This window comes from Moschus berezovskii, chromosome 6, assembly GCF_049115385.1.
Source record: "Moschus berezovskii isolate FMDL1 chromosome 6, NW_MosBer_1.0, whole genome shotgun sequence".
Taxonomy (NCBI): domain Eukaryota; kingdom Metazoa; phylum Chordata; class Mammalia; order Artiodactyla; family Moschidae; genus Moschus; species Moschus berezovskii.
In genome coordinates this window covers 83,186,582-83,199,217 of record NC_142465.1, presented here as the reverse complement: position 1 = coordinate 83,199,217, position 12,636 = coordinate 83,186,582, and the positions used below count along the sequence as shown (strand labels likewise).

The 12,636-nt window shown below is 39.9% G+C and overlaps 1 protein-coding gene and 1 non-coding gene across 4 annotated transcripts in view; one reads left to right on the top strand and one right to left on the bottom strand.

The window, feature by feature from the left end:
* Positions 1 to 12,636, bottom strand: part of DENND5B (DENN domain containing 5B) — a 223,562-nt gene that overhangs the window by 4,164 nt on the left and 206,762 nt on the right. For all 3 annotated transcript variants that reach the window (XM_088837249.1, XM_088837247.1, XM_088837248.1), the window contains 6 exons: positions 11,650 to 11,795; positions 9,911 to 10,029; positions 8,904 to 9,091; positions 6,364 to 6,446; positions 6,020 to 6,146; positions 939 to 1,113 (listed from right to left, as the gene is read on the bottom strand). In XM_088837249.1, the coding sequence (XP_088693375.1) occupies positions 939 to 1,113; positions 6,020 to 6,146; positions 6,364 to 6,446; positions 8,904 to 9,091; positions 9,911 to 10,029; positions 11,650 to 11,795 (838 nt within the window). The remainder of the gene's footprint in view (positions 1 to 938; positions 1,114 to 6,019; positions 6,147 to 6,363; positions 6,447 to 8,903; positions 9,092 to 9,910; positions 10,030 to 11,649; positions 11,796 to 12,636) is intronic.
* LOC129537345 (U4 spliceosomal RNA) lies at positions 11,089 to 11,234 on the top strand. Its single transcript, XR_008682002.2, has one exon. It is a non-coding gene; the product is annotated as a U4 spliceosomal RNA (small nuclear RNA).

Genomic DNA, 12,636 nt, shown 5'->3' with positions numbered 1-12,636 from the left:
AAAGGAGATAAGGATCATGCTCAAAAGGAACTTATAAAGCACAGCTGAAGTTGGATAGCTTTTATTAAGAAGAAATATAGAATTTAGCTCAATAAACCAGCTGGTTCAGGAGGACAGGATCTCAATCTTTAATGTTTCCTGATTAAACTGACATCAGTATCTGTCACTAAGTTGCTTAGACACCCTTGCTGAGCAGCTCTCAGTACACCTTCATGACAAGGCAGCTAGGCCATCCTACAAGAGGTGTTGGGGCTTAGAAGAAAACAAACATTGCACAGATAAAAAGTCTTCTAAGGGTCTGTGTGGTTCATTTCTTACAATTCTGAGAGCTGTTTTAAAATTAATGGATTGTACAGCTCCTATGTGTCATTTACAAAAAGAAAGGGGTAGGAAACTGTCTTAAAGAGACTCCATAGTAAGAATTCTACAATGTCATCAAATTTAAAGCAATATGGTAGTGTATACACACCATGCAAACTCTGTACAGAAAACATGTATGTGTGAATGTGCTGGTGTGTCTATTACCTCCCCTGTCTATGGTGCAGTACTGTGTCACGGTTCAGAGCTTGGGGCTCTGGGGTGAGGTTAGGTGTAAATCTTGGCTCTGCCTCTTTCTAGCTGTGTGACCTTGGGAAAGTCTGTTAACTTATCTGTGCCTCTTCTACTTTCTATTTTCTCACCTATACAGTGGGGATATTGCTTGCTACTTCCTGCAGGGGTGGTGGTGAAATGATAGGAGAGTTAAACGAGATAATACGTGACATACTAAGCATAGTGCCCAACACACAGCAAACACCCAATAAACAGGAGTCTCATAAAACTTGGAATGGAAGAAACCAACCGGAGAGCTTTGGAAGGGGCATGGTCTGGTATAAACCCTTCTAAATTCTTGTTCAACACATGACAAAGACAGGGAAAGTCAAGAACTGGCTTAATACCGTGTTCCAAGGCAAACTAAGATCTGGAATTTGCCATCCTTCCCAATATTCCGGGGTGCAGTATTAATAGCGTTTACATAGTGGCAGAAGGTTTTGCAGGATGATTTCTGAATGAGGACATCATCTTCATTATCTAGAATCTGGTCACTGGTTTCAAAATAAGCAACTGCTCTCTCTGGGGAAGGAAATCAGAATCATATCACAATACACATTAATACTTCATATACAAAAAGATGAAACAATTTATTCTGGAAATACTAACGATGCTTTGCATTATAGCCAATCCTAAAACCAAAACCATTATTTTATCATTGGTTTCACAATAAATCCTAAAGGCCCATGTTTCCTGGTAGAACAATATGCTCCCAGAAATTTATTTTCTAATCTAGACTACACTCTGGATGGTTGGAAAGCTTACTCTTTTTAGAATACCTTCAAAAATGGCAATTAATAGCAAAGAAAAAAATAAACATGGTCTTGTCTGTTAAGACTGGATCCAGAATTCTAGGAGTAAGTAGCAGAGACATGGTAGCCATAGAGGTGGTGCCCTTTGATCCAGTTATAGAATGGCTGGCTAACACTTTGCAGCAAAATCCTTGAAACAGAACTGCTTCAGTAAATCTGAGGAAGAGTTATTAATACACATATCAGAAGCAGGACTAGTAAGATTCAGTGCATTCCAAAAGGGAAAAAAATACCCCACTCTAGGGGCCTAGCTCTGTCCACTTTGTCTAAAAGTTCAAATTTGGATAAAACCAACAATTTCATCCAGGTCTTATTTACACAACATGAAACGATTAATCACCCTGTTAAGAGACTGTGAATTGTAGAAGAGCTGCATAGCAAAATAAAGAATACAAAGTTTAGGGTGCTAGAGAACCACATTCTAATCGAACTTTCTGGAAGACGGAAACATTCTGCATCTGCAAGGTCCAATTCTATAGCCCCTAGTAGGGCCAGTATGACTAAGGGAGTCAATTTAAAATTTGATTTAAATTAAGTCAATTTATATAGCCACATGTGACTAGTGGTTACCATACTGGATGGCACAGAACTAGAGCAATCTTTATAAAACAAAAATTATATTCCTCAGTTTCTGGTAGCTCAGACGGTAAAAAGTCCAATGTGGGAGACCTGGGTTTGATCCCTGGGTTGGGAAGCTCCCCTAGAGAAGGGCATGGCAACCCACTCGAGTATTCTTGCCTGGAGAATCCAATCCCATGGACAGAGAAGCCTGGTTGGCTACAGTCCATGGGGTCGCAAAGGAGTCGAACATTACTGAGTAACTAAGCACACCTTAGCTCCACGTCTTCCAATAACTTCCCATTCCATTCAGGATAAACACCAATTGCTTCCGAAGACCTAGAAGGCCCTCCAAAACCAGGCTCTAGCAATAAAAATCCTCTCTCCAAATACCCACCCTCTCTCCCTCTGTTCCAGTCACACTCACCTCCTTGCTACTCTACAGAAAGCCAAGCACAGCCCCAACCTGCTCTGCCAGGGCACTTATCTCAGCCTGGGGTGCTTTCCTCCTGGTATTCACAAGGCTCACTTCCTCACGTCCTTAAAGTCTTTGCTCAACAGTACCTTATCAACAAGGTCTATAACCTTCCTAATTAAAAGAGTAATCCCACTCTGTTTCCTTTTGCCTTGCTCCATTTTTGTCTGCATCAATGATGACCTTCCAACTTATCAGATAAATTACATATCTGTTACGATTTTGTGTATTGTTTGCCCTCCTGACCTCACAAGATTGTAAGTTTGTCAACCATAGGAATTTCTGTGTCTTGTTTACTTTTAACTTGAAGTGTGTATCTTGAGCATCTAAAATAGTTTAGGATATTGTGAACACACACAGACAGAGATATATTTGTTGACTGAATGAAAAGCACAGTTCAGTTCAGTTCAGTCGCTCAGTTATGTCCGACTCTGCGACCCCATGAATCGCAGCATGCCAGGCCTCCCTGTCCATCACCAACTCCCGGAGTCTACTCAAACTCATATGCATCGAATTGGTGATGCCATCCAGTCATCTCATCCTCTGTCGGCCCCTTCTCCTCCTGTCCCCAATCCCTACCAGCATCAGGATCTTATCCAATGAGTCAACTCTTCGCACGAGGTGGCCAAAGTTTTGGAGTTTCAGCTTCAGCATCAGTCCTTCCAATGAACACCCAGGACTTATCTCCTTTAGGATGGACTAGTTGGACCTCCTTGGAGTCCAAGGGACTCTCAAGAGTCTTCTCCAACACCACAGTTCAAAAGCATCAATTCTTCAGCACTCAGCTTTCTTTTTCTCGCATCCATACATGACCACTGGAAAAACAGCCTTGACTAGATGGACCTTAGTTGGCAAAGTAATGTCTCTGCTTTTTAATATGCTGTCTCGGTTGGTCATAACTTTCCTTCCAAGGAGTAAGCGTTTTTTAATTTCATGGCTGCAATCACCATCTGCAGTGATTTTGGAGCCCAAAAAAATAAAGTCTGACACTGTTTCCACTGTTTCCCCATCTATTTCCCATGAAGTAATGGGACCAGATACCGTGATCTTAGTTTTCTGAAAGTTGAGCTTTAAGCCAACTTTTTCACTCTCCTCTTTCACTTTCATCAAGAGGCTCTGTAGTTCCTCTTCACTTTCTGCCATAAGGGTGGTGTCATCTGCATATCTGAGGTTATTGATATTTCTCCCGGCAATCTTAATTCCAGCTTGTGCTTCATCCAGCCCAGCGTTTCTCATGATGTACTCTGCACATAAGTTAAATAAGCAGGGTGACAATATATAGCCTTTTCCTAATGGAAACAGTCTGCTGTTCCATGTCCAGTTCTAACTGATGCTTGCTGACCTGCATACAGATTTCTCAAGAGGCAGGTTAGGTGGTCTGGTATTCCCATCTCTTTCAGAATTTTCCAGAGTTTATTGTGATCCACACAGTCAAAGGTTTTGGCATAGTCAATAAAGCAGAAATAGATGTTTTTCTGGAACTCTCTTGCTTTTGCCATGATCCAGCAGATGTTGGCAATTTGATCTCTGGTTCCTCTGCCTTTTCTAAAACCAGCTTGAACACCTGGAAGTTCACGGTTCACGTATTGCTGAAGCCTGGCTTGGAGAATTTTGAGCATTACTTTACTAGCATGTGAGATGAGTACAACTGTGTGGTAGTCTGAGCATTCTTTGGCATTGCCTCTCTTTGGGATTGGAATGAAAACTGACCTTTTCCAGTCCTGTGGCCACTGCTGAGTTTTCCAAATTTGCTGGCATATAGAGTGCAGCACTTTCACAGCATCGTCTTTCAGGATTTGAAATAGCTCAACTGGAATTCCATCACCTTCACTAGCTTTGTTCGTAGTGATGCTTTCTAAGACCCACATGACTTCACATTCCAGGATGTCTGGCTCTAGGTGAGTGATCACACCATCATGATTATCTTGGTTGTGAAGCTCTTTTTTGTACAGTTCTTCTGTGTATTCTTGCCACCTCTTCTTAATATCTTCTGCTTCTGTTAGGTCCATACCATTTCTGTCCTTTATCGAGCCCATCTTGGTATGAAATGTCCCCTTGGTGTCTCTAATGTTCTTGAAGAGATCTCTAGTCTTTCCCATTCTGTTGTTTTCCTCTATTTCTTTGCATTGATCGCTGAGGAAGGCTTTCTTAGCTCTCCTTGCTATTCTTTGGAACTCTGCATTCAGATGCTTATCTTTCCTTTTCTCCTTTGCTTTTCGCTTCTCTTCTTTTCACAGCTATTTGTAAGGCCTCCTCAGACAGCCATTTTGCTTTTTTGCATTTCTTTTCCCTGGGGATGGTCTTGATCCCTGTCTCCTGTACAATGTCACGAACCTCCGTCTGTAGTTCATTAGGCGCTCTATCTATCAAATCTAGTCCCTTAAATCTATTTCTCACTTCCACTGTATAATCATAAGGGATTTGATTTAGGTCATATCTGAATGGTCTAGTGGTTTTTCCTATTTTCTTCAATTTAAGTCTGAATTTGGCAATAAGGAGTTCATGATCTGAGCCACAGTCAGCTCCCAGTCTTGTTTTTGCTGACTGTATAGAGCTTTTCCCTCTTTGGTTGCAAAGAATATAATCAATCAGATTTTGGTGTTGACCATCTAGTGATGTCCATGTGGAGAGTCTTCTCTTGTGTTGTTGGAAGAGGGTGTTTGCTGTGACCCGTGACTTCTCTTGGCAAAACTCTATTAGCCTTTGCCCTGCTTCATTCCGTGCTCCAAGGCCAAATTTGCCTGTTACTCCAGATGTTTCTTGACTTCCTATTTTTGCATGCCAGTCCCTTATAATGAAAAGGACATCTTTTTTGGGTGTTAGTTCTAAAACGTCTTGTAGGTCTTCATAGAACCGTTCAACTGCTTCAGCGTTACTGGTTGGAGCATAGGCTTATTACTGTGATGTTGAATGGTTTGCCTTAGAAATAAACAGAGATCATTCTGTCATTTTTGAGATTGTATCCAAGTACTGCATTTCGGACTCTCTTGTTGACCATGATGGCTACTCCATTTCTTCTAAGGGATTCCTGCCCACAGTAGTAGATATAATGGCCATCTAAATTCACCTATTCCAGTCCATTTTAGTTCACTGATTCCTAGAATGCTGACATTCACTCTTGCCATCTCCTGTTTGACCACTTCCAATTTGCCTTGATTCATGGACCTAACATTCCTGGTTTCTATGCAATATTGCTGTTTACAGCATCCGACCTTGCTTCTATCACCAGTCACATCCACAACTGGGTATTGGTTTTGCTTTGGCTCCATCCCTTCATTCTTTCTGGAGTTATTTCTCCACTGATCTCCAGTGGCATATTGGGCACCTACTGACCTGGGGAGTTCCTCTTTCAGTATCTTATCATTTTGCCTTTTCATACTGTTCATGGGGTTCTCAAGGCAAGAATACTGAAGTGGTTTGCCATTGCCTTCTCCAGTGAACCACAGACACTGCTTATTTGATATTTACTTTGAAAAACATATACCCTTATCACTAACCCTTATTTGCTCAAATTCTTGGGTTTTTTAATTTCCTAAGACACATTTCAATGACCTCACAACAATGTACCCCAGCTTTAATTTACCTATGAAGTCCCAGATGAAGACATTCTTGTGAAAGATGCGAGCTGATTTGAAGCCATGGTGGAAAACTTGCTCAAGTGCTGCAACTAAGCCACTCTCTCCACACAGCAACACAGTGAGGCTTCCTCTCTGCGGAGAGCAACACACAGTGCCAGAGAATAAGCTCCTGCGTTGATGGTTAAGAAAAGCAGTAGAGGAACACGTGCTGAGGGTAGCTATGAAACGTGTTTTTGCAGCCATTAGAAAGCTTACAAATGAAAATCAAAGCACCTTTTTATTGCATTATGTATCATGTATAAAAGCAGCTTTAAAATCCTACCACAGTAAGTTTTATAGCCCATCATACCTCTTTTTCAGGTTTGTGAAAATGTTTCACAATGTTGTTCACAGCTTCTCCAATTCCTTCTTGGATCTGTCCTGCATTGGGTTCTAAAAAATAATGAATAATGGCGGAAATTTCAGGCAAGGAAAATAAACCAAGTACTACAGGACATCAACTGTGCCTGCCTGTGCAGGAAACACTTCACCAGGGCAGGCTGCCTTGTCAGGGATCCATGAAACCTGCCTTGCCAGTTTGGTCCCGTGAGGCACACTGGCACAATGGGAAAGAATCTAAGAGACCCCCAAGACTCAAACCCCAGCCTCACCACTCAAAATCTGTAACTATAGTCACCAATTTTATGTAATTTGATGAGTTTTGACAGATGTAGAGACATGTAACTACCACTATAATCAAAATACAGAAAATTTCCATCAACCCCAAAAGTTCCACTGTTCCCCTTTTCAGTCAATTCCCTTCCCCAGCTTGTAACCTTGTAACCCCTCTCAACTACTGATCTGCTTTCCATCATTATTATATTGCCTCTTCTAGAATTTAATAAATAGAATTGTATAATGTCTGCTTTTTCTTACCTGGCACAATACTTTTGATTCATCCATGATGTTAGCTATATCAACAGTATTGCTGAATAGGATCCCACTGACTAGATATATCACTATCTGCTTATCCACTTACCAGCTGGTGTATACTGCAGGTGTTTCCATTCTGGCTATTATGAATAAAGCTGCTTGCAAAATTTGAGTACGAGTCTTGGTATAGATATATGCATTCATTTCTCTAGGATATATACATCTAGATTGAGAGTTCTGGGTGAAGTGTATGGTTAGTACATGTATATATCTTTATAAGAAATTAACAAATGGTTTTTCCTTTTGCATTCCCATTGTAATATATGCGTATTCACTGTTGTCTATTTTCTTTTTAGCTATTCTAGTGTATGTGTGGTATAAAGTTTACTTCTGGAGGTAGAAAAGAATTATGGATAAAGGGAATCATTTGTAGCTCAGTTGGTAAAGAATCTGCCTGCAGTGCAGGAGATCCAGATTTGATCCCTGGGTTGGGAAGATCCCCTGGAGAGCAAAACAGCAACCCACTCCAGTATACTTGCCTGGAAAATCTCATGGACAGAGGAGCCTGGTGGGCTGCAGTCCATGGGGTCACAAAGAGTTGGTCACAACTGAGTGACTAACAGTTATTTACACTTACTTATTAAAAAATAAGGGAGATTGTTAAAGACTATATTATTCTAATAGTTAATATATCACTATATGCTAACAAATGGATATAGAATAATAATACCTAAGGAAATTGCTTTGTTAACTAAGGACCTCTTAGGTACCTCTTATTAATAAGGTACCTCCAATAACTCATGGTTATTGTCTATGAATTGAAATAAAACCACTTCTCTGTCTCTTTAGTTTTCTGTGGCTCCTGTAATAGATGACCACAAATTTCCGTTCTGTTCCGTTCCGTTCCGTCACTCAGTCCTTTCCGACTCTTTGCGACCCCGTGGACTGTAGCCTACCAGGCTTCTCCGTCCATGGGATTCTCCAGGCAAGAATACCGGAGTGGGTTACCGTTTCCTTCTCCAGGGGATCTTCCACAAATTTAGTAGCTTAAAAAAAGTAGAAATTTCTTCTCTCACAATTCCAGAGGGACAAGTCAAAAATCAGTATCAATGGGTAGAAATCAAGTTGTGGACAGGGCTGTGCTTCCTCAGGAGGCTCAATGGAAGAAGTTGCTCCTTGCCTCTTCAAGTCCAGGTGGCATTCCTTGGCTTGTGCCCACATCACTCCAGTCTCTGCCTCCATCTGTCTATTTATTGTCTTCTCCTTTGTGTGTCTAATTTCCTTTTGCCTCTCTCTCATAACAATACATGTAATTGCATTTAGGGTCCACCTGGATAACCCAGATAATTTCCCTATCTCAAGATCCTTACCTTACTCATATTTGCAAAGATCCTTTTTCTAAATAAAGTAACATTTACATATCCGAGGGATTAAAATTTGATATCCTTGGGAGTCTAAAGACCACATTTGTATAAACTAGAAGTTTATTGTGCTATTAAAAATGGCCTGTGAACACAGTATCCTATCTAGAGAAGTCACTTTTTTATATATTTTGTCACTTCTACAGGAAGTTTGGGGGTGGGATGGGGAATGTAATTTTTAGAATTCCTCTTAGAAAAAGGGGCTTTGGATAACTAGATATGAGAGTACTATAACTGTCCTTATTCTTCCTTGAAGTTTCAGGCAAAGTATTATTTACTCATACTTTCAGAGCATAACTAAAACAGAGCAGGTGGTTTTTTTAATTGGATTTTAACGTCTAAATTCTTTAGGCTTTTAATTATTTGTAATTATCCTGCCTTATTTCCCCCCTTTTCTCTCTCCACTCTAAAGTCTTTCTCACAAATTAATTTTCCTCAGCTTTCTTTTTAATCTCCTTACCATAATTCATTTAACTCAACAGTTTTTTATGAAATGGCCACATGATGCCTAAAACATCTAAGACACATTGGAAAATTTAAAGAAAAAACTAATTACTGGTAGTTTTTCCTGTCAGTGATGTGATGCTCAATCTCCTGGCCACAGTGGGTGATTTCTGCTGGGGTGGAGTCCGACACTGCTTTACTAGATCCTCATCTGCTGCTGATGTCATCAATTCTCCAATGAGAATTCTCTCCAGACTTCCATCATCAATGCCTTTCCCCAGCCACCGCCCGCATGGGAACCTGGCAGGACAGAAATAAACTTCAGAATCTCCAATATTTTACTAGCTTTAATCAGAATTTTTAAATGGCACCAAGGGTGAAGCCCATCATTTTAGTGGGTGATCATCCTGTGGGTGATTTTTTTCATTATGAAAAATCGCAAACACTTAAAAAAGAAGACAAAAAAATAGACACCCATGTTCTTATGACTTAGTTATAACATTCTCCCATATGCTTCAGTTTTGTTAAAAGTATTTTAAAGTAAATTACATACATCAGGACATTTTACTAATTACGTCAGTGACTCTGAAAAATAAAGAAATTCTCTCTTGTATAGCCATAAATTATTATTATCAAATTAAAGTAACTTTTAAATATTTTCTCATACCTCATCTATATAAAAATTCTGTAGTTCATTTCAACAAGAGTATCTTCAAACTAGATGTTCGTGTGGGAGTTAAGTTCCAGGAAAAAAGAGGAGAATGTTCTTAAAGAGGAGTGCTGGCTGCAACCAGGAGTGTCCAAAAGAGCCTTTTGTCTTACTGACATTATTTTAAGCTTCTTTTTTTCCTTTTCTTATCAGAGTTCCAAACTTTTTCAATATTTGTGGACTAAGTGTTAGCAACAAACACAATCAATCTTTTTGAGAAGTATTTTGGGGGCACTTTTGCATTTGGAACAAAATAACAAAACTTTGTTATTACATAAACAAGACAACCCAAAAAACTAAAGTAAAATTCAAAGGGTAATGGGAAAACTTTAGAATGAAAATAATTCTCAAACTTTTTCTTGTCTAAAAAGTATTAAGAGAAATCTGAACTCCCAAGGACATTTACTTACCTATATGTATGTCCTGTGATTTCATTTCTGACCATGACACAATCCACTAGCCATTTGGCTAACAGTCCTGAGTTATCGTGACCAATCTGGACAGTCGTCAACTTCCCCAGGTTCTGGCACTGTAGGGACAGGACCATAGGGTACTCAGTTCCTGATCTTTTCCTGCCACCTCTCAGGTTTAGTAGTGGTTCCAAACAGTTTACAAGTGTAGAGGACGCTGCATAATGTGTTCTGCTGTGCACTAGAGAAAAATATCCAAATAGATCCCTTCTAATGAGACAGCAGACATAGGAACATTATTAAATGAGAGGGACTACACAATGTCTGAGAGTAGATATGTAAACAGGTGCTTGAAGAACACTTGGAAAGGAACAGTGATTTCCAACTGGAGAATCCAGAAACATCACCAAGTCAGTAGATTTGTTCCTTTGAAGGATGAGAAGAATTCCAAAAAATGGGAAACGATGCTATTTAGATTTAGTTATAGAGAGGTCAGAAAAATAATTATAGACATAAAACAATCACCAACTTTTTCTGCTTTAATAAATACTAAGGCAGAACTGACCTCAAACATCATCTAGAAGTCTCTAATGCTACTGTTAAAAAAAAAGCAGTTATCAGCATCTTTCCTGACCCTTTGCGCGTAAGTACAAAAGAAAATGATGATAATAGAAATGGTAAAAATAAATGTCAACAAAATTCTGACTTAGAAATTCTGATGAAAGGTCACAGACCCCAAATGACTGTGTATAGCTGGGAACCTCAAAGCTATGAGTTCTCCAACCACTTGACATCTTTGAATCACAGTGATCTAGGTGATGGAGGAGGGCATCTTGAATTAGTTGGGGCAGCAGAGATGGAAAGAAGCAGGCAGATGTGAGAGTCTGGAAACAGCAATGATGGGACTTATAATGCAGTTTATGCTCTATACTTGGCAGTCAGAGAAAAGCCAAGGACTTTAGTCTTTTATATACAGATAGCTGTGAGCCCACTGGATCGACAGTGTCAAAATAAACTCTTGGGCAGTGTCATAACTCTGAGTGGAAACTGCCATTCCTAGACCCCAGGAACAGAACGTTCAGTTAGTACCACTTCCCTTCTGAAAGGAGAACAGGTGTTTGTCTCCTTTCTCCTTGCCAGGATCAACCAGCATGTGGGCTCAAAAGTATGGGACTACTAGCTTTGCGCAGTGGTAGTATCGTAGCCAATGAGGCTTATCCGAGGCGCGATTATTGCTAATTGAAAAGTATGGGACTACTTTACCAGGTAAGACCTGAAAAATGACTATCATAGTGAGAGGTATTTTCGCAAGATCACCAATGGTTGTGGTCTAAAGGCCAAAGCATGAACATCAGCTCCGGTTCCCTTTGTCCAGGTTCAGGTAGGGTGAATTTACAGTTTGGAAGAGAACCACTGTAGGGAAAGCATTCACCTGAATGTTCTCTACGTGCCAGGTTCTACAACACGCATTGGGAATTATGGAAAAGGACCTGGCAAAGCCCCAGAGTGCACCACTACAAGTAGAAATACACAGCTTAACAATTAAAATAACAATAAAAATGCAAAACAAATTTCATGTGTTCAAGACAACTTTAGGTATATAACCCCCTAAATGATCCTGCATGCTTAACTACCCTTTGTATTATTTGACTCAGGGAAAAATGAAAAACTGAAACTGGCATTGTTGTGTAGAACTATGTATGACACTTCGTGCTACGAAAGCAATTAGCTGAACCTACTTCAAAAGTCATTTCAAGGAGGTTTTTGGGAATCTGCATTACTCCCGTGTCTCCTAGTTCTCCTGATACACAGATCCAAGGGTTTGACGTGATGATCGCGTTGCTCAGCTTTTTGATGGGAATGATCACTGACCTATATGGAATCACTGAAAGAAAAATGCTGAAATTAATACAAAATTACAATGAAGTTCTCCTGAAGAAAACAAATATATATTCAGAATTCTGTTGGCTTTCACAGATAATTTGCTTTTTAATGATCTATCAAGATAGACTTAAGCAACAGGATGAGATCATAACCTCCTCTAGTCTAGAAAGATAAGGTCTGGTTTATAAGCCACAAGTCCCAATACTTGTACTAGTTTCCATACCTATTCATCATTGTGTATACATGGCATTGTTGTTCAGTTGCTAAATTCTGTCCAACTCTTTGCAACCCCCATGGACTGCAGCACACCAGGTTCCTCTGTCCTTCGTTATTACCTGGAGTTTGCTCAAATTCTTATACATTGAGTCGGTGATAATTATCTAACCATCTCAACCTCTGTCACCCTCTTTTCCTTTTGCCCTCAATCTTTCTCAGTACCAGGGTCTTTTTCAATGAGTCTGCTATTCACATCAGGTGGCTAAAGTATTGGAGCTTCAGCTGCAGCAACAGTCCTTTCAATAAATATTCAGTGTTGATCCCCTTTAGGATTGACTGATTTGATCTCCATGCAATCCAAGGGACTCTGAAGAGTCTTTTCCAGCACCTCAATTCGAAAGCACCAATTCTTCAGCACTCAGCCTTCTTATGGTCCAACTCTCACACTCATAAGCATGACATGCTTATCATCAGCACTACATTTTATAAACAATGTCAGGCATTAGCACCAGAATACCTGAGGACATAAACAGTGACTGTGTAGTATTTTCATTGCTTTGGTGTTTTTATTCATTTTGTTCCAAAATGGAGTACAAATGAGCATGGTTACTGGCATGGTTTCATAT